General features: G+C 36.6%; 1 protein-coding gene across 2 annotated transcripts; it reads right to left on the reverse strand.

Annotated features, from left to right (window-relative positions):
• Window positions 1–3,693: 3,693 nt before the first annotated feature.
• Window positions 3,694–19,461, reverse strand: LOC107808998 (uncharacterized). 2 transcript variants are annotated; one of them, XM_075243478.1, is made up of 25 exons: window positions 19,168–19,461; window positions 18,842–18,933; window positions 14,895–15,252; window positions 14,205–14,359; window positions 13,571–13,807; window positions 12,978–13,087; window positions 12,826–12,903; window positions 12,640–12,746; window positions 11,532–11,626; window positions 11,337–11,452; window positions 11,127–11,230; window positions 10,959–11,036; window positions 10,714–10,792; window positions 10,427–10,595; window positions 9,962–10,032; window positions 9,165–9,245; window positions 8,997–9,067; window positions 8,659–8,755; window positions 8,521–8,580; window positions 7,515–7,569; window positions 7,035–7,435; window positions 5,188–6,951; window positions 4,517–5,089; window positions 4,388–4,446; window positions 3,694–4,187 (listed from the first exon to the last, which is right to left on the reverse strand). In XM_075243478.1, the coding sequence occupies exons 3-25, from the start codon at window positions 15,236–15,238 to the stop codon at window positions 3,992–3,994; spliced, it is 5,100 nt and encodes a 1,699-aa protein (XP_075099579.1). In that variant the 5' UTR covers window positions 15,239–15,252; window positions 18,842–18,933; window positions 19,168–19,461; the 3' UTR covers window positions 3,694–3,991. The 2 variants fall into 2 exon arrangements, with proteins under 2 accessions (XP_075099579.1, XP_075099580.1); XM_075243479.1 differs by having other exon boundaries at window positions 19,172–19,451.
• Between the last annotated feature and the right edge of the window lie 1,731 nt (window positions 19,462–21,192).

The following is a 21,192-nucleotide window of genomic DNA, read 5'->3' on the forward strand; positions in this document are numbered from 1 at the left end:
ATAAAAGTAATTTGCAAATATTTCAAACGGAATATTTTTTCTCCAAAATGAAATTGAATATGCAAATATTATGAAACATCATGGGTAAATATGCTAAAATAACCACGATACTATTTGCATATTACATGCAAATTCTATCCATATATCAGAAGTGAAATTTATAGAGTTCTCCGATAGTGCCAAATGAAGTTGATTTAAGGCCTAGTATTTATATAAATCAAATGAATATATGATATATGTCTTCATATAATTATAATTTTTAAATAATGCAAGAATTATGTTTTCATTTATTCATGTATATCAGATTAAATAATAAACTATGAGTTGTACCAAAGTTTTGAAAGTAATGTTACTATAAAATTAGCTTCGAACACTCAAAATCCAAAAGCCAACTGAGTGTTTACGAGAAATATAGTACAGATAAAGACATTAAAGTGTAAAGAGAATTAACACTTCTTTTAGCAACAAAATTGTAGGAGTAGTTCCAAAAAGCTAGTAGTACATTACATATCAAGCCACCATAACATACAATTGAAGAATACTTAATTTACCTAAGAAAATGAATCTAATAGTAACCAAAACCTCAATACAAGATTCTTAACATTCTAAGAGGAAAGAGTGATCCAGGTCTTGTGAATATGCTCATGCGGCTTCTTTATCCAAGGCTTGGTCGGCGTCATATGTCATCTTTCTGAGACTTGGAGAAAAGAAGTTCATACAGTCATACTGATGCAATGGACACTAATTTTACTGCCAATGCCATCTTAACTTCTCTTTCCATGCAATCGTCAAAACTTCTTTGTGTAACTGAAGATTTATGTAAAAGAATTTTGGGAAGATCAATCTTAAATAGGAGATAAAAGACAATTAAGTTAGACACCTGTAACTTACACTTTATGTCAAAACTTAAAGGAAATTGAATGGAGAAAGGTAATGAGGAAAAGAAATTCTCAAAACCATTGTGAATAAAGCTCTCCAAATGTCCAGGTAAGAGATTCGTCTTCGGATTTTTGTTGTGTATCGGCATTTAGTAGATGAATAGTCCATTTATTGAATTAATTAAATGAATTTTGTGTAGTACTTATTTAAGGCAACTTCTCAAGTGATCCAAATTTAATTTTGTATAACAATAAAGAAAATATTGGTTAATGTATCATTTAATGAATGAGCATATTTATTTTTCGAAGGGTATTACAGCTGTCAGTCAGCCTTTTGTTTCATCGTTATATAGAGGTTAAAATGACTTTTTTATGACTTAAAAATCAATAATTACAATAAACAAGTACTTATACCATTTAAGGTTGTAAGTATACTTAATATTTACCCACATAATTCTATAATAATTTGTAGTTTTCATATTCATATACATTGTATATGAAAAATGTCGGTAGCTTAATAAATTTGTTAAAATATATAATTACATTATTGTACAAAAATATTTTAGATGTATTATTTTATTGAGGATAAAATGGGCATTCAATTTTTTATGGGCATTTTAGTAATTCAAATTTGACATTAGAAGTTTCCTATTTTTAGTATAACTAGTATCTGGACATGTGCGTTGCATGTATATCCCATATCAATCAGTACAAAATAATATATAATATAATATTAAAAATATCTTTATTTTAGAGTAATTGAACTGTGATTCATGCTAGAAATCATATTTAGGCTATGTGCTTATTTTGTTGGGACCCACTGGGGTCCTTTTTGCTGTTGAGTTATTTTCCTAAATTACAATTATGTACTCAGTAATATTCATTCATTTATATTTCATATCTCAGTCTCTATTATCATTTACTATCACGTCATGTTATTATTTTTTGGGCTGAGTGGTATGAGATTATGAGCCCGTAAAATTGGAAAGATTGATGACTGAGTTGGGGCCTGAGAGACGGATTGTGAGTGATATTTATGGGATCGGGTTGCATGTCACAGCAGGCCTTATTGGTCATTTTATGGGATCGGGTTGCACGCCACAACATGCCTTATTGGTCATTTATGTGATCGAGTTCCACGCCGCAACATGCCATGTTGGCTATTTATTAGCGCTTCGGCAGGATCCGCCCCTCCGAAGTCTAACATACCAGCATTGAGCGTAGGTACCGTACATTGCTAAGTGATTATGTGTGATGAGAGAGAGTTGAGACCAGACAGATTGAGTACTCTGAGAGCGCGAGTACCTGGGAGTATCACTGTGACGCATTACATTTGACATGCATATTTGACATATAGTCATAGAGATGCAATATTCCTCATGCTAGCTGTACTTGGCATATTTTATCAGTGTTGAACTCGATAGCATGTCTACATTTCCGCTGATTATGGAAGTTCTCTGAGCTTTTATTGTCATTTCAATGTTATATCTGTACTGTCATTATATGGATTCAGACTGTATCTTCTTGAGTTCGCCACTGATTTCAGCCCAAGGTTAGTCGTGTTACTTATTGAGTACATTGGGTCGGTTATACTCATACTACACTTTGCACTTCGTGTGCAGATCCAGGTACATCTGGATACGGCAGTTGCTAGATTAGGTGCAGTATCTGCTCGAAGACTATTGAGGTAGTTGTTATGACGCCCGCATACCTCGACTCTCCTTCCTTTCGGTTTTCAGACAGTTATATTAGAGACTTAGACTGTGTTGACACCTAGTAGCTCATGTACTCGGTGACACCAGGATTTTGGGATTTGTTGTTGTTGAGTTTCAGTTGTTTTTTATCAGTTATCTATGAGATTTTCCACTATTGAACCTGCTAAATCATGTCTTTAATTTATAATGCATAGTTATTATGTGATTGTCGTCTTACCTAGTAATGTGATAGACGTCATCACGACAGATTGGGAATTGGGCGGTAGACAAATTTGGGTGCAAGGGAGAGTATATGATCTTAATGAGGTCAATTTCCTCTTCTGGGGCTTTCACTGCCCCATGCAAGGCAGTAATCATTAATAAAGAAAAATATATATTTTTAAACTCTCTAAGAAATAATAGTGAAAAATATTTTTTTTGTATAGCACCCAAAGGTATAGACTAATGATCAATGAAGCGGGAGAGAACAATGAGGGCTCAAGTTCAAATCCACGGAGGCAAAAAATACTAGGTGATTTCTTCCAACTAATCCAAACCATCAGGTATCCCGTAAGTGAATATAATTAATGTTGGCCGACCAGCCAATTATTTATTTTTTCCATTAATAAATGGTTTCATACATAGTTTACCCCTTGAATTTATAGCCAATTTCCCTTACACACCCTTCCTTCACAGCAAAACTTTTATACACCCAACTTTTTTCAAAGTGCGTAATATATTCCATTTTGTGTTTGACCACTTTCAATTTCACAGACTAATCATAACCTGACACGTGCCACAACATATAAAAAAATACTTGAAATGTTGCCGAAAAAATCAAAAACATAATATAAAAAAAAAACTCATCTTGTTCTACCCAACAATTTTTTTTTTTTAAAAAAAAAATGCTAATCCTGTTCTTCCCTTGCACAAAATAGATAAATAAAGCTACATACTATATATTTTTTACCTCTTCACGCGCTCATTTTGTTTGAAAAATACGCACTAGCCATGTGGACAAAGTGGGGTATGAAAAAAGCTTTCTGTGAAAAGGATTTGACTACAAAGGGGATAAACTATGTATTAAGTAAGCCTTAATAAATACAGATAGCAAGGCGTCGTTTTGGGCTAAAGATATCTCCATTAAATGGGTATAAGCCACAGAATTTTGAGCTTCAATGATCTTCGATCAGTTAGAGTACATTCAGATGTTAAACTAGACATAATGAATTCCCCAGCATTCATCTAATCTCTCTCAACCTCCCTACAAAGAATTTTCAGCCTATTCTCCTGGCAAGGATTGGTATTCGAGAAAAGAAAAAGAATCAAAAAATTAGAAAGGGAAAAAAATTATTTACAGGGGGGGCCAGGACTAAAGTTAATGGACAGTAAATTTCTACAAAATTGTGTTGGAAGTTACTACAAAGATGAGAGTGTCCGTCTGAACCACTCGGACAAACGTCTCACTTTCATTGTTAACTCAGCATTTCTTCCAAAATATGATTCCGCATTTGAGAGCATCACCTCAATGTCATGCTTCATTCCCTCCAGACTCCTATAGTAATTGTTCTCTAACCTAGCCCAAATGATTTCAAGTGACAAGGGAACAGGGAACCTGCAAATTATTAATACGGAACTTTACATTACGAGTATTCTGATAATCAACAACAACAACGACGAACCCAGTGTATTCCCATAAATGGGGTCTGGGAGTATTCTGATAATCACAGATCCACAATACACACTGCCAAGTAACTCAACTAGTGAGAGCATGAAACTAATGTAAACGGAAAATGATGAAAGCAACTAGTGTACCTGTTAATGAAGTTTGACTTCTGTGAAACTTGTCTCAATTTTTCAACCCCATAATAATCCTGCAAAAAAGAACTATTGAGACATGTTCTGTTAATAATATGAGTTAGTACCACATGCAAAAATTGCTACCTGAGCTTTATTTCCAGATTGCTCCAGCTTAGTAAATGCACGCATCAGCTTCTCTCTAGTTTCATCATCTAAACGGGGTTGTTCCCATTGGGTATCAGCATCATATAGTTCCCAAGGACTATGCTGATGAGTTTCTGATGGATCACTCTTGTATCGGACAATATACCTTTCCCAGGGGCTGTCAGGATATTCATGAGATTTAGCTTGCACATTTAGAATCCTACCTTCCCACCAACTCCCATCTTCATCACCTTCATTTTTCCACCAAACTTGGCATTTGTCCCGAGAAGTCCAGTTCCTTTCTATAGCAGCATCATATCTGCTTCTTTCAACAAGAAAATCAGGGAAACCAGTCACTTCAGGCAGTGTCAACTGAAATGATTTCCCCACTACAGCAGATGCAGGATCTACAAATTTGAGCTTTATTTTAGCGCAGCTTTCTCCAGAACCTGGCCGTGTTGTGTACTCAAGGTTTTCAACCATACAAAATTCGACTGCTCTTATATTCTCTTTTATTGTTTTCCAGGGGCCTAAATCCCTCAAGTTATTCTGAGTTATGTACTCCTCATGGCCCTGTACAAATTACCAAGTGCAGATTAAGGACCAGTTTCTGTTAGAGAAAAGTATTCTAGACACACAAATCTTGGACACTAATATAAATTCAATAATACCTGTCTTAAATACACAATTTCATCCCCTCGCTGAGGTATATACCGGGATCCCTCCTCATGAGCTACCAATGTTAACCATGAGCTTCTTGCTGCCTGATTTGATTTCCTTCTCTCTGGAGGACTGGGTTCACGGGCATAATAGCTGCCTCTCCGCGTTCGGGTAGATCGCAACCCAGCAGCAACAGCTGAACCGAGTAACCGTTCTTCGTACGAACTTTCATTATCTCTATTACCTGAAGTCTTTTCCATTGATGTTCCCTCTGAACCGTCATGTGGCTGCATGAATCTGTCATTGCTTTGTGCAGGATTCAAATCACAAGTTGCTGACCTTAATGTAATAGATCTAGTTCTTCGAACTCCCTCAACAATGGCCTCAGATACCTCAGCTAAACTATGGCTCCCCACATTTGAAGTGGTCGCTTCCATATTCCCACTGAGACTTTCTCTACCACTTCTACCCCGACCAAATTTTGACCTTCTATAGACAGCTCGGAACATCATATCATGCGACCGCACATTCTGTGAGTCTTGCAATTCAGTCACAGAAGTTCCACCAACATTGTCTGCATCTAGCCTCTTCTCACGGTCTCCATCATATAGAGTTGGTAAATTTCTATCTTCTTGGGTGGGGGCTTCTGAACTTAAGACCTTCTCAGTGTCCTGAGGTTCAGAAAAAGTATCACAAGCAGTGCACCCAGCATCCTCCAATGAAGTCTTCGCATCTGTCTTGCCACATTTATCAAGATGACTAGAAAGAATCTTTGACCTAATACGCAACCTCATTGGGACGGGAGTAGCATTTTCTTTAAATGGATGATTACAGTCAGTTTCATCAAAAAGCTTAACATATTCTGCCTCGTGTATAGCATCCTGACAACGACTATCATTGCCATGAATGATACCATTGATTTCATTTCGGATCCCTGAACAAGGAGAAACTCTGTGGTGGTCCTTTTCAAGCATTGAGTGCCCATTAACAACATTTTCTTCCTGAATTGCCTCATTAAATGAGCTAGGTCCAGTCACAGAGCTTGATGGCAGCAGTTCTCCCATTCTAGAGCGTTTCGCTGAGCGTGATTTGACCCCTCCCCATCTGATGTTCCCATCTTTGCACCCTACCAAGAGGTCCAAGTGGTTTTCAGTTTTTGTTGGTTGATCAATTTCATTCTTTTCTATTATGTCACCACTAGCATCACTCAGGTTGTTATCCTGACAACCAAAGTAGTTTTGACTTGCTTCAGCAGCTTCCTCAGGAGCCAAAGACGGACCAGCTAGACCAGCCTCGTAATTCTTAGGAGGTCCATATTTACTTGAATCGCGATTTGGCAATTTTAGGACCAATCTCCTCCTAATTCCACCATTGAGATTAGAGCTAGGAAACGGCTGGAGCTTATTTGTCTCATCAGAGTGATCAAAGCATATTTCTTTCCCCTTTGAATGCCCATGTTGTTCACTGTTTAAGGACACATCTGAATCTTCATTTCCATCGTTTGAGTCCTTAAGTGTGGATTCACTTTCTGATGAATCACCCTCTGAACCATATTCATCTTCTCCTTCAGTAAATGTTCCTGTAATTCTGGAAAATAAATGAAGGGCATTACGAGCAGCAGCTCTCTGGGGCCGCAAGGACTTCGATGAAGACTTTTTCTTCGCTTTTCGGCCATGTCTTGATTTCCTAGTACGATTGATCCTATGTGAACTGTTATCACACTCGTCCAAGTTCTTCCTCTTTACACGCCTTCCGGAAGATGTCATAACTTCCACCTTAAGAAAGAAGCAAAATGATTATCAAGCACTGTAAATAAAAAAAGGACAATGCTAAAACAAAATACGGGAAAGCCTTTTACTTCTGCTTTTTGTTTCTTCCTTCTTGATCTACGGAGCGCATCTTTTTGATCGCCTTCAGCCTCACTGTCTTCATCAGTGAATTCTGGATTTGCAGAGGCGTCGGAACAGAAACTCCCTTGGTCTTTTCCAGAAGAAAGCTCTTCAGTTACATTATACTCTGAATCTGATTCATCACTTTGTATCTCAATTTCTGGTTCCCAATCCATTGCATCCACAAATCCTGGAAGTGGCTCCATCAACATCTCCAAGTCTACAATGGGAAAAGTTTGGTACTGCTGGTCCATGTTGAAATCTGTCCCAATGGAAAATCGGAATGACGAGGGTCTCCATTCGATTCCAAGAGCTCCTAAACGTCTTTGTTGGTACATGCTCTGGTATGGCTCTGGATAGGGAATCATGCCTGCCATCACATCATACATAAGACATTTGGGGAAAAAGAATGAATGAAGATATGATATTGTTTAAGCAAAAACACCAACCTGCATCACAAAGGAGATCTTGCATATTCCTCCTGTACGGAGCAAGTTGTGTTTCCTGTAAAATTTATCAATTAAGCAAAAGCATAAACGAAAGCTGTCTTTCAAGTTCACAGAAGTTGGTGTAACCGATCCCCCAGAGAGAGAAAAGAGACTTCCAGTTTGAGAAATAAAGTTTAAAAACTTAAAAGAGGCATTGTTTCAGCAAGAAAGCAGTAGTTCACGGGTACATTTATTATGTCCATACAGCTTGATGAAAAACAATTTATAATAACCATTGTGCACCCAAAACGTAATAGATTAGAGGCTCTTTAATCCCAGAGAAGCAATGTGCAGGAAAAACCACTCCAGAGTAATGAAGAACACCCCAGAATTGAAGACCATGAGAAGCAGGCGCCTCATACATATGGAGCAAACTGATGAACTGGCATATCAATTACATCTCTCTATGTACCAGATCAAGAGAACAAGTATCTTACGAAGCACGAACCATGCAAGCCACTGCAGCACTGCTAATAACCATCCATGGATGGTGATACCAATAATGTACAATTTCAAATTTATACAAATGATAGACTGCAACAAAAGAGTGAATAATTTCAAATCTATTCCCAATCAATATTTGACTAGGATGAGTTAATGTTTGAATTTACTAAAAAGTTCACTTAAGATTGTTTCGAATTAACAGGTGCTCCATCGACAGTGATACCAATTATTAACAATGTCAAATTTGAACTGTTATAGAGGATAATGGAAGATTGAATATTTTCAAATTTCAATTCTAAATCAATATCAATGAGGATAAACTAGCGTTTAAATTTACTAAATGTTCACTCAAAATGTTTTGAATTAAAAAGTGCAGCCCTGAACCTATCCAGCGCCTGATCTCAACCCTCCTTTATTGTAGTTTCTTGTAATCTCAACCCTCCTTTCTTGTAGTTTCTTGAATAGACAGCACATGAGTACAAAGATAAAACAGTGTTTAGACAAGAATTGACGGATCACCAACCTGGTCAAGGACATTTCCATGTGTATCCTGAACAAGAGGGCGATAATCTCCGAGAAAAAACTGTTTAAGACATGCTTAAGAAATCATTTACTATATCCGGGACGATCCAACCAAAACACATGTGGAACTCCAACAAACCTGGTCATACTTAGCATCCTTCTGGGATTCTCCTTGCCCTGTATTCAATATGTACAATTGGCCAACATCATCTGAAAGTATTATTGACGTCCCATCCCTGTAATATAGAAAAGAACATACATCAAAGTTAACAACTTGTCCATGGCTGATTCAAAAATTTTGTGCACCCAAGATCAAATTGAGTGTAATAAATCTGCATCTCTTCTTCCAAGTAAAACAGCTTTACAGAGTACACCCCATGTTTTTGACTCGCATAACCTGTGGTTGAGTCTCTCGAGGTTGAAGTAACATTAAATGTACAGAGAAAAGATGTAAGAAGAACAAGATCATTGACTTACGGAGAAAACTTTCCATCAACTAGCTTGAATCGTCCAATTTCATATGTCCGAATAGGTGCACCTTCCCATATCTAAAAATTGAACGATTTTGTGGAATAAACTCGACACATATGTACAAAAAAATTTAGAATGAGTAAATAAAAAAAAAACAAGGAGAAGCGGACTCACATCCCAGACAATTGTTTTCCCATCATACCCAGCGCTCATTGCTATTCTAGGATTAAAAGGATGAACATCAAGAACATAAGTCTGCAATCACCAAATGCACACAATGAGACACAGTCCAAACAAAAAAAGTAACAGCAATCAATTGTAATTAGTTCCTACGTAAGTTTAATGTCATGTTCGGGGAGCTAAAATATACTACATAAAAGGAGAAAGTGGGCCTTTGATCCAGTTCATTACAATCTCGGGCAAGTCTTGCTCACAATCTCTAAAGGCTTGTCATCTAGTGACAGCCTATGATAATCGGATTAGGTCACCAGACACCGGTGCAGATCTGCAAGCTGGATGCATCATCACCTACACCTTAGCATTCAGCGATACACTTAGGAGTATGGGTATAGGTGTTAAGAGGCAGCCACCAAATGTTTTTTACAATATATACAAGTATATATTTCGTCAATTAATTGAAGTTGTTAAATTAAAGGTAGTATAATTAATTTTTTTGTAACACTTGGTATTTTATTCATAAGTTATCTCATATAATAGCAAAGTGTTCTAGTAATTATGTGCATATATATATTTATATATATGCCATAAACCCAAAATAAAACCAAATACCCAATCAGCATATATACTTCTTCGCAATAGGTGTAGTCAAAAGCACCCAAATTAGGCTGAACAACTCCAGTGTGGATCCCACGCCCCACCCAAATCGTGTCTGACAAGGATTTGAAGGATCTGAGCAACATAGATGACAGCAATCATGACAAAACATTACAAAATTCCAGGAGATAACTTACAGATTCAGTATGACCCGTCAAAGAATGCACTAAGCTACCATCAACAGCATTCCACACACATATTCTGCAATCTGCAAATAAAGCAGTTCCATCAGAGCTACTTAAGGTCAAAAACAAGATTCTATAGGTGGAGTGTAAAAGCCAAAATAAGAAGAAAAAAAAAAGAGTTAGAACTCAGGCCTCTTGGATGAGAACAAGCTGAAGTTGAATTATCAGAACTACTTTACAAGGAACAGGACCAAGAAGTCTTATCAACAAAAAGGAACAGGACCAAGAAGCATGGTGAAGAATACCATTGAAGGGTGAAAATCTACTAATGTAACCAATAAAGAAATCTGGGGAAAAAAATGAAAACAGTGACCAAGAGTTGCAATTTCAAAAAGCAGCCCCTGCCCAAAGAATTGTAACTTTGCCAGCTAATTTAGATGCTTTCCACATTGAGAAAAATGTATAAATACAGCATACCCATGATAGCAGCAAGAACAAAACGATTATCCAAGCTCCAGACGATCATATTAACACCGCGTGGAGTTGGAAGAATTCTTTGACGCGGACCTCCTCGAGGAGGTTGAGGTGGCATTGGCGGTGGTGGAACTTTCAAATGATAAGCTTTCTGCCAACGTCCGCCCTTTCCCTTTAAAAAAATGAATATATGGTATGAGAAAGAAGAAGTGATATGAGAACAGAACCAGATATTGATTCAAGCTTAACCAAGAAAACAAAGATTGACTGGGGATTTAAAGAGAACTCACATGTGATCTACGAGATCTTGGGATCCAAATGATTGCACTGCCATCACGGGAACAAGTAACAATGTTGTCATGATTAAACCTGAAACACGAAAACTTCGGTTGTCAAACTTCTTTAACAAACATCACAAGCAACATCTATGACAACAGAATTTACAGAATGTAGCTAACATGTTGAGAGAAGAATCATTGCAGTTCTCCATTTTCTCTTTTAGTTCCTTTATTTTCCTGAGAGCATTCCAACATACCATGAGTTTTTAAACTTTGGGACAGAGTCTTCTTTTGATGCATCGGAGGGAGAAAATCTGGATGCCACAGCGCAGCCACTGCACTCAAAAAAGAAGATCATGAATCACAAGGAATGAAAATACACTTGAATGAACGAATACATGAAACCTTTTCCTGGGACTATCAACCTGAATTGCACATAATTTACATCATTTTCATGACCAGATAAAATCTCTATCTCATGATTAGGCTGCTCAGAGTCATCCGAGTTGGATTTACAAGCATTCCAGACCTACAATTAAATAAGATTCTTGTAAGCAGCAACACATCAGTGTCAGAACTACAACCACACGGTAAGTACAGTGAAATACAAGTCAGACAAAGTAATCCAGGCTTACCCTTGCACAGGTGTCCGAGCTTCCAGTTACAAAGAATGTTCCACTAGCATTAAATGCACAACAGAAGATCTGATGGCTTTGCAAAACAGTGCTTGATGATGGAACAGTATTCTTCCCTACAACCATTGAGGCAAATGTAAATAACCTTCCATGTTAATGATTTCAGAATGCTGGCAGATAAATATTGCGACTTACCAGCAACTGTTTCAGGGGCTTTTGGTATGTACAAGCGTGGAGTAAACTGAGAATATCTAGAATCCCAAATCCGACATGTTCCATCATCAGATGACCTGCGGTGATGGTAGCGGTGTTGCACATATAGTGGTCAAGGAGTGACAATACAGAGCATGCAAAGAGATAAAATATCCCTGTAAGTTGTAAATTTTTTTTTTTTTTCTTTTGGGTAAGTTCTCTAATTTTTGGTATGCCGCTTGTATATGGGAGTTTTTTCCTCCCATAGTTAATAAACAAAATTACCGTAAAACATGTCTCATGAGCAATTAAAGCATGATACAAAAAATCAAGTTATTTCATGGAACAAGACTCATTTATGTTGAATTCGTAAATATCTTCATAATTCAAAATAACACTCCACACTGAAAGACTGATTGTGTTCTTGGGCCATAATACAGATGCTGATGGGGTTGAAATAGTTGACAACTTCACGGAACAAGATCTACTGAGGAGGAAGGTAAAGGAAGAGCTTAACCATTTGAAGGCAAACTGCCAAGCCTAGTTAGCTTTGAGAGCAGATAATTTGGAAAACATAAACCATCCAGATGATCTGGCATCAGAGCTCGAATGAGCTTTTGTGGATTACACAAACATTTGCAAGCTTAAGTCTATGTCAGGGTATTGACCAGGTGAACAGTTACTTTTCGTAATAATTAACATCAACTAAGCCTCAATCTCGAATTAATTAGGGTTGGCTATATGAATCGTCTTATTCCACCCTATTCTGGGAGGTTACCATTTTGTTTGAACAAAATCACACTTGGGAAGGATTTGGGAAAAGTAGTGTGACCAGATGTCAAAGGACAGATTTCTCTTAGATTGTAGAAAAATAACACAGAAGCTCTGCAGAAGTTGGAGCTACTTTCTTTAACCGGAAGTAAGGCACAATGGGTGCTCCCTTTGGATATTCAACCTCATGTAAAGAACTGCTTAGAGATGGAGATATCCTCTTGCCATGGTAAGATTTGTATTGAACTTTGCATAGACACAATTAAGAAATGAATCAGAGATACAAAGATATTGCATATAAAACTCCAAGAAAGTTGTATAGACAATAAAATGGCCTTACGATAAGAGCTGATAAATAGAACTAGGTCTTGGATTAAATGCTATTGCCGTAACAGCTCCGGTATGACCGCGCAACACCGAAATTGGCAGCCCATCAGCCAAGCGCCACTGTTATAACGAAAAAGAACATTCCGATGACCACTCAGAAATATATAGGAACTCACGTAAATTTAAAAGAGTATCTTACAACTCTGATGATGCAATCATTTGAAGCAGATGCTACTAAAGTGTTGTTGGAGTTAACAGCTAGGTCAGTGATATCACCCTGAAAGCAGAACAAGTGAACTCAAAAGACGGAAGATCAAGGGATGGATCAAGATAACTATAGCAACAGCTTACTTCATGCCCACGGCAGCTGGCCAAGCAATATGCTGTTTCCATTGACCAAATCTTTACAAGTCGGTCATCTGAGCCAGTAATAACATATCTCCCAGAGCGATCAAATATTGCTGCAGTCAACATTCCTCTTAATCATTCAATTGAATCGTTGAATAAGATAATAGTGCACCTCATTAAACGAGGTTCATTAACTAAATTACTCAATGACTCAAGCCAAAATAAGAAGCAAATATAAACCCGCCTTCACCTAATAAAAATTGAAAACATTCACAACAGTACATAACAGCAAAAGCAGAATCATAATAATCAATACAAAGCTACTTTATGATTACCCCATGTCAAAATCCACACCCACACCATGTAGAAAAATTTGCAAACAGTATAGCTAAAATGGGACCACTACTTCCTTCTGCTTTGGGGTAAACATTCTATTCTTGTACAAAAGATCAGGTGATAACTATACATACGAAGTTATGAAGTTACATAACTCATTCTCAGCGCACTCAGCGCACTAAGCCACTTAGAAAAGTGGTTATCGTTCAGTCCCCAGAAGTGATAACATAAGAATAAGACATGCAAGCCAAAGACGTTACCACAATAAACTGCATTGCGATGTCCTCGAACTTTTTTAAAATTTTGCATCTTCTGCACCATAGTGGATGGCTTTGCAATTGCATAACATGCCGCACGAATAGATGGTGCACGGTGGTGTTTGGCAAATCCACCACCAATTTCTCTCAAACCTAGTCCACGCACCTGATCTACTAGCATGTGAGGCCACCGCAAGTGACCTGGAGGCTTAAGTTCATTATTTGTCTGATCTTGATCACCTGAGAGAGAGGAAGAGAGCTTAAGGGCAATGAAGAGCTAACTGAGGAAGATGAAAGTAAAACCCTGATTTATCAATGGTGCATAATGATTCCACTTGTTAAGGACACAAAACTACGCCCCCTCCATTTGCAGTTTTGGCACCTAAAGAAACTAGGCAGAAATCTACTAATAATATTACTCTATAGGACCTCTGCATAAATTCAGAAATAAAAAATTGAAGTTTGATGTGAATCATTCCCCAAGAACTAACTTTAAATCATTGTTTCCTTCAACATATTTTAATTTACTGTGACACAGACGGAATCGTAAAATGTACCTCATCGAAATTCACAGTGCATGAAGAACTGACAAAAATTGAAGTTACTACATTAAAAGTAGTGAAACTAGAAGACGTACTGCTGAGAAGTGAAAAGGAACCAGTTCCCAGCAGAGTTGGAACAGCTGCTGCATTAACTGTATTTCCACCAACCATACCCAGAGGGGAAGCTCTCACACTTAACAATAATTGCTTTAAAAGCTTCACCAAGTGATCCTTTCCCACGTGAGAGTACCTAGACACATCACACACGTTATAACTCAGGAAAGAATGAGAAGGTGATCCCAGCGTCTTTCATTTTCTCAACAGAGGAGGAGGACGAAAATATCATAAGGACTGGAGATAAAAGGGGGGAGATTTTTCTTTTTTTTTTTTTTTTTGTGGTTGGGGGGGGGGGGGGGGGACAGCAAAAAGTAATAAGAGATTAACTGGCCAAACAAAAGCTACATGTTCCGAGTGCATAATAAACCAGATGATTTTTTTTTTGTATCTGCAATTTGTACATACTTCATTCTTGAATCAAAACAACTGAATGATCTCTGTTCTTCACATGCATTTTGATGTTTATAAAATTCAACAGATAAAGGCCTATAACAGAGAGTAACATCTTTTAATCTGAAAGCATTTCATAAACTGTACTCTGATGCTATTCAGAAAACATGTTACTAATATGGAAATATAAAAGAAACATTACATGACAGAGATTGGTTAAAAAGGAATTGATAAGCCATATATCATTGACATTTGATGAATAAGGCAGTGAAAGTTACCTTTCCACCAATCTATTGTAGCTTAATGGGAAAGACATCCCATCATCATTTTCGTCACCACTTGGCCCCCCACTCCTTGAATACCAAGCATGGTATCTACGGGGTAAAAGTTGATGCTCCAGAAGTTCATTCCAGAATTGCCCATAAGTTCTGTGACATGGTCCAGCTGATAGGAAATGCATAATCAAGAAATAGACCTCACCCATGTCGATGTCCACATCAGCCTCTGTTGATCTTTGTGGATCAGATGGTTGAGAATTTTGATTTGCCTTTCCAGATAAGTTCAATGACTTCATACTTCCAGATGGTGCATCAGAAGGGGAAATATACTTCCGAAAAGACATCTATCCAATATAACCTAATATATCCAATACATTCATTAAATCCTTCCAAAACATGATGTCAGGAAAATGAAGAACAAAACAAATAAAAGAAAGAATTTCTGAATTGTCACTTCGCTTTGTAACTTGCCGCAGAGCCTCCATGGGTTAAAATTGCAAATTCTTGCACATCCTTGAGAGACTCAATTACGAAAAATAAATGAAGAAACGAAGAAAGAATTGATCCCATGATTAACACACAGCAGTAATTGAATTGCCATCCCAGGGACCAGTTCAAAAACCTCTTCTTTACATGAGAGTTACACAGCTCAACAAATCTGGACCATGTTGCCTCTTTACCCACAGCAAGAATCTAATTCGAGTCTATGCATATTCCAATATAGGCACCCTAGAGCTAAGGGATAGTGAGTTTGGACTAAAATTCTGGAACCCTTTTTTTCTTGTTTGATAAATGTAAAATTCTGGAACCCTTTATATATTGTTACATTCAAGTTGGACTTTATTTTGGGGAAGATGCCTATAAACTGATATACTATCCACATGGACGGCATTTAAGGTACCTGGGATTCCTTGGATGCATGAGCATCATTTCTGAGAATAAGTATACGAGTAAGAACACTGAAGAAGGAGAGCTGAGGAAAATGTTTTAATATCAACCACGGTGTACTTTTGTTCCACGGTAAATTTAATCTTGCTCTAGATAGATGGGGAAAATTTATAAGATTTCAGCATTTGTAGTCCAAACGTAGAGCTCAACGACAAGTTTTTGAGATCGAAGTCTAGATACATTGAAGTCCACTGGAACCCTTAAATACAGTAAAAATGACAAGCCTGATCCACTACTGTCAAACGAAAGAGAGTTTTGGCACTCAATGGTTGCTCTTAAATTTTGGCTTGACTGGTTAATTGACCGCTATCTTTTTGGCCAACTCTACACAATCAATCAATCAAGTATCCTCAAGCATAAACTATTATCAGCATCAGCTGTATGAATCATCTGTTCTACTGTTCCCGTTTATGTATTCGGGTCCAATTCATTCTAATACTGAATAGCTAGTGTTTTAAGGCGTATTAGGACTTCTCCAGATCTCACATTTATCCTTACACGGATACGAGTCTCTAACTAGACTAAAACGTTTCTGACATACACTGGACTAACGTAAGTGAATGACAACATCTTATCCTTAGTTCCAAATAGTTGGTAATGGCTATATGGATCTTCTACTTCCATCAAAAAGTCCTACCCAGGTTCAAAATGATTTTGAGAGATTGTAGGTCTTGTGCGACAATTTCCATTCCAGTGTTTTAGGTCTACCAGACACTCTTTTTTATCACTTGGTAGACCTAACAGATTTTTATCATATTTAACAACTACATCATCATACCTACAGACTGGTGTTTGGAGACGTTGTATCTATAGCCAAACCATCTCGGATGACTTTCTCTCATTTTATCTTCCATGGGTGCTACTTACACCTTCTGTCATATGGGATTATTTCTAATTTTATTCAATCATGTATGACCGTGCATCCATCTAAACATTAGTATTTTTACAACATCTATACTTATGAATATATTGGACTGACCAACTTACAGACCCAACATTCACTGCCGCATAAATAATATTATTGGTTTTCACAAATTTTATGGAATTTACCTTTCAATTTGCCAGGTATCTTTTGCAAAGCGCTCCTCCACTTTAGCTATCATATTTACTTTTCTGCATTCATCTTCACATATTTTATCATTCATCTAAATGATTGAATCCTAGATACTCCTTCCGTCCCAACTTATATGGTATCATTTGACTAGGTAAGGAGTTTAAGAAGGAAAAGAAAACTTTTGAAACTTATTGTCTAAAACAAGCCTTAGACATTTGTATGGCTATAAATCATCTCATTAAGGGTAAAATAAGAATTGTAAAATTATATTGTTTTTAAATGTAGAAACATGACATTCTTTTTGGGACAAAGAAAGTTTGCCACATACAACAACAAATCCAGCATAATCCCACAAGTATGGTCTAAGGAGGGTAGTGTGTACACAGACCTTACACCAACCTTGGGACAAAGGGAGTATCTAAATTGTCTATTAGGCACCATCATCCTATCTAATCTAAACTTCACCTTCATTCGGCTCATGAAAGCTAAACTTGCAATGTATATAGTCTCTATTGTAAATCTACAAGGCATATACCATATTGGTTCTTTATTACCTATTGTGTTGGCCCTAAGCCCCTAAGCATATATTCTATCACTCTTTCCCAATTTTTGAATAATTGGAAGAAAGGTGCTTAATTGGATGGACTAAGGAATATATTAATAAATGAAAATGCCAGAGGTAAATTCTCAAGGCTTCATTTGGGTTGAAAAACTGAAATTGAGCGAAGAGGTGACAAATTTTGGCCAATTTCTGTAATGGACAAAGGTGCTTAGGACCTATTTTACGCAAATCCTTCACTTGCCTTGACTTAACCTTGTTGAATGGGAGTGATAAGTGAGTGGATACTTTGTTCCAATGGTTCAAAATACTCTAAATTAGCAAAGAACTTGATGTAGCCATACCGATTCTTGCACAAACTCGTATTCAGTATGTACTCACAAAAGAATCTGTGTAACATGGCTTAGAAGAGACCAAGGATCACATTTATAAACTAAAGCAAAAGAGGTAAGTTGTGAGGCTTCATTTGGGATGAAGAAAAGAAAAAGAAAGAAAAGGTGGAAAACAACTATATATGCCAAAAGGAAGTATTCACTACTAACTGGATAAGGATGAATAAGGCATAAATAAATTCTTGAAGTTTTTGTAATTCTACTAAGAGTTTTCTAAATAAACTATTTTAATCATAAGTTACGACACTAGATGTTAGAGTCATTCTATCTATACTAGCCTCTCTTCAACCTGTTCTTCTTGTTCTTCATGGAAGGATGTTTTAGGAGTACCACCTCCATCTCAGAAAAGCAAACAATGCCTTGTTTAACTGCTAAATTTATTTTTCCCAATTAATCAACCGTGCCTCAATCCCAAATTGGTCTGGGTCGACTACATGACTCCTATTTATCCGTTCTTTTTTCAGGCCCATCCCAATACTAAATAATATTACAGCAACAAGATTGTGATATTTTTCCACTTCCCTAAGATGGAGACATAGTAACACCATTCCACAGAAACAGAATCAAAATAATAATAAAAGTTATAGTAATTAACTGATTCATAAGAAGTCTAAATCCAGTCAGCCTAGCAGAATAGCACTAGGCACCCCCTTCCCTTTTTTTGATAACCGTGGTAAGTGGGCCAGCTTCCGTGGCTGGACTATTTCCATGGGGTACTTGCTACCTCCACCAGGTAGCGAGTAACTCTGTCCACTAAAGCTTGGACATATGGGATATTAGGCACCCGTACCCTCTTCCAACTTATCTTCATGAAACCCTAATATTCCAATACTGGAACCAAAATAACCTAATTCAACGACACAAGTGATCTGAGGTATCTTTTGTTCCAACAATATCGATCTTAGCACAACATACATACATACAAGAAACAAAAAGGAGTACATAATTTACCCAATCACTTAAAAAGACAAACCAAATAGCAAAAAGATTGAACCTTTTTTATTCTGAGTAAGTTAACCAGATGAGCAATCACCAGAAAGTAGAAACTCGGCCACAAGTAAACGACCATAACCCATAAGCATTCCACTGTAGCATTGAAACAAAAAAAAATTAAGTTATTTACACTTCAGACCCCATTAAAGTACAAAAATAAACCAATTCAATCGCAAGAAATAGCCCAATTTGAGATCTAATAATAACCCACATGCATAAAGAAAGGGAAAAAAAGGAGTCCCAATTTTGAGTACTCTCAAACAAGAACAAAGAACCTCTTTCTATTTTTTCCTACATTATTTCCCAAATTGGAAACTAAATTCTCACCTACAATATAGTTCTCTGAAACGACGGCGTTTTGTTTCTTGAGTGGAATTTCAGCAAAAAAAGAAAAATGGAGATCGAAGGAAAAACCAGTTCTTTAAAGTTTCTTGAAAATTTTAAAAAAAGAAAAATATTGAGGCGAAGGGAACAAGAAAAGACACAAAAGGAAGAGGATTTTAGATATAGAGGAGGGAGCTCGGAGATTTTATGTGTTGAAGCTCTGTGTAGTGTGTTTTGGTTTTGTAGGAAAGAGAAGAGAACAAGAAAAGATGTATGAAGAACACAGTAGTAGGGGACAAAAGAGGGTTGAGCTAGCATTTTATTTATATCTTTATGCCTTTCTTGAAAATAAAACAAAAGGAAACTATTTTTTATAATTATGTGAAAAAATTTAGTATAATTGTAATATACTTCCTTAATCACATGTCTAAGTCCGATATATAAATTTATGATACCTTTTATAATGGACTATATAATACAGTGGCGGATTCAAAATTTTGGGCAAGCGGGATCAATCCTAGAAGTACATAACTTTAGTCATAAAATAGTAGTTGTCAAGTGGGTTCAAATAAAATATTTATACAAAATTTATGCAGCTTTAATCGTAATTTATACATATACACAGTATTATTTTTTGATGAAGCGAATTCAATTGAACTCGCTTGCCACCACGTGATATGACGTAATACTAATTAGTCGAGGCTGGAATATTGAAATAATCGAGTGGGGAATTACATTATATATATATATATATATATATATATATATATATATATATATATATACTTTAAAACTGTTTCAGATTTGATAAAGTTTTTTCCTGTGCAGTAAAACAATTAAATTGTACATTGCTTTAATTTTTAGTTATTGAATATAGTGTTCTTTTCTTTAACTTTTCATTTGCCTTCCTTTTTCATCTTTTTGGTAGTTGAAATATAACGGTTTTTGCAGTTGACAAGGTTGGGTTAGAATTTCCTTCTCTTTTTTGTTTTATTTTTTCTTCTGCTGAGGGGCTAATTGGTTATGAAAAAGTGAGCTTCTATTCTTCCAATGTTGTTTAGAAACTGTAAGGCACTACATTGGACATTGATTCTGTGGGTCAGCTAGCGTGAGACTTTTTTTTTTTGTACTTTCCTTTTTTAGATTTGTTGGAGTGATGGCAACTCTCAACAAATTCTCTCCCCAAAAGAATTTTAGTGCTTTATTGTTATTTTCCGGGTGTTGATGAAACAACATACTACTATCAAACAGTGTGGTTACTTGGAAATTTTTGCCTCTCTTACTTGCACGAACGGTTAGAAATTACCGTCTTTTCTAAAGACTTTTAGTATGACCTACATATAAGATAATAAATTATTTACCTTATCTCTCAAAGGAAATAATGTATCAGATAATATTCTGTAGTTATGCATATATGGTAGTTTTTTTGATAGAAAGAAATTACCATATATTAGGAGTCCCTAGGGTAATTATAATTTATGGAGAAGTCCTTAGGGCTAAAGTATTTGTCTAAAAGTCCATAGCCTACCTATAAATACGTTTGTGACTCCATCAGTCTGACATCCTACGATAGGCACAGGCTAGAAGGCTCCTAGGTTTTCTGCCAACATTTTACGAAGGTGATTCCCTACAACACTTGAACAACTATGGTTGAAGGTATGTTCCTATTAATATTCCGTTGCGTTGGTTCTGTATTTGTATTCGAAATACAACATGTGGTATCAGAGCCTACCTTTAACTGTCTTATTCAGTACTAGATCGTTCAATAATAGTTGCAATATATCTGAATTATTGCATGATGGATTAGGAATTAACTTGATTTTAATTTGAAGGTCTCTCATCCAAACCGTAAATTAGATAATGGATGGCTTCTGTTTCGTAAGTACAGTTTTTAAACACTGTTCCTATCTTCAAATTCGTGAATCTGCATTATAGAGATGCATTGGAAGCATGGGTCCATCTGATTTTTGTCCATCGATCATGACCCGATTTTGGTAGGAATAGGAATACTCTATAAATCTTTGTGGT

Source organism: Nicotiana tabacum, chromosome 22, assembly GCF_000715075.1.
Source record: "Nicotiana tabacum cultivar K326 chromosome 22, ASM71507v2, whole genome shotgun sequence".
NCBI classification, from domain to species: Eukaryota; Viridiplantae; Streptophyta; class Magnoliopsida; order Solanales; family Solanaceae; genus Nicotiana; species Nicotiana tabacum.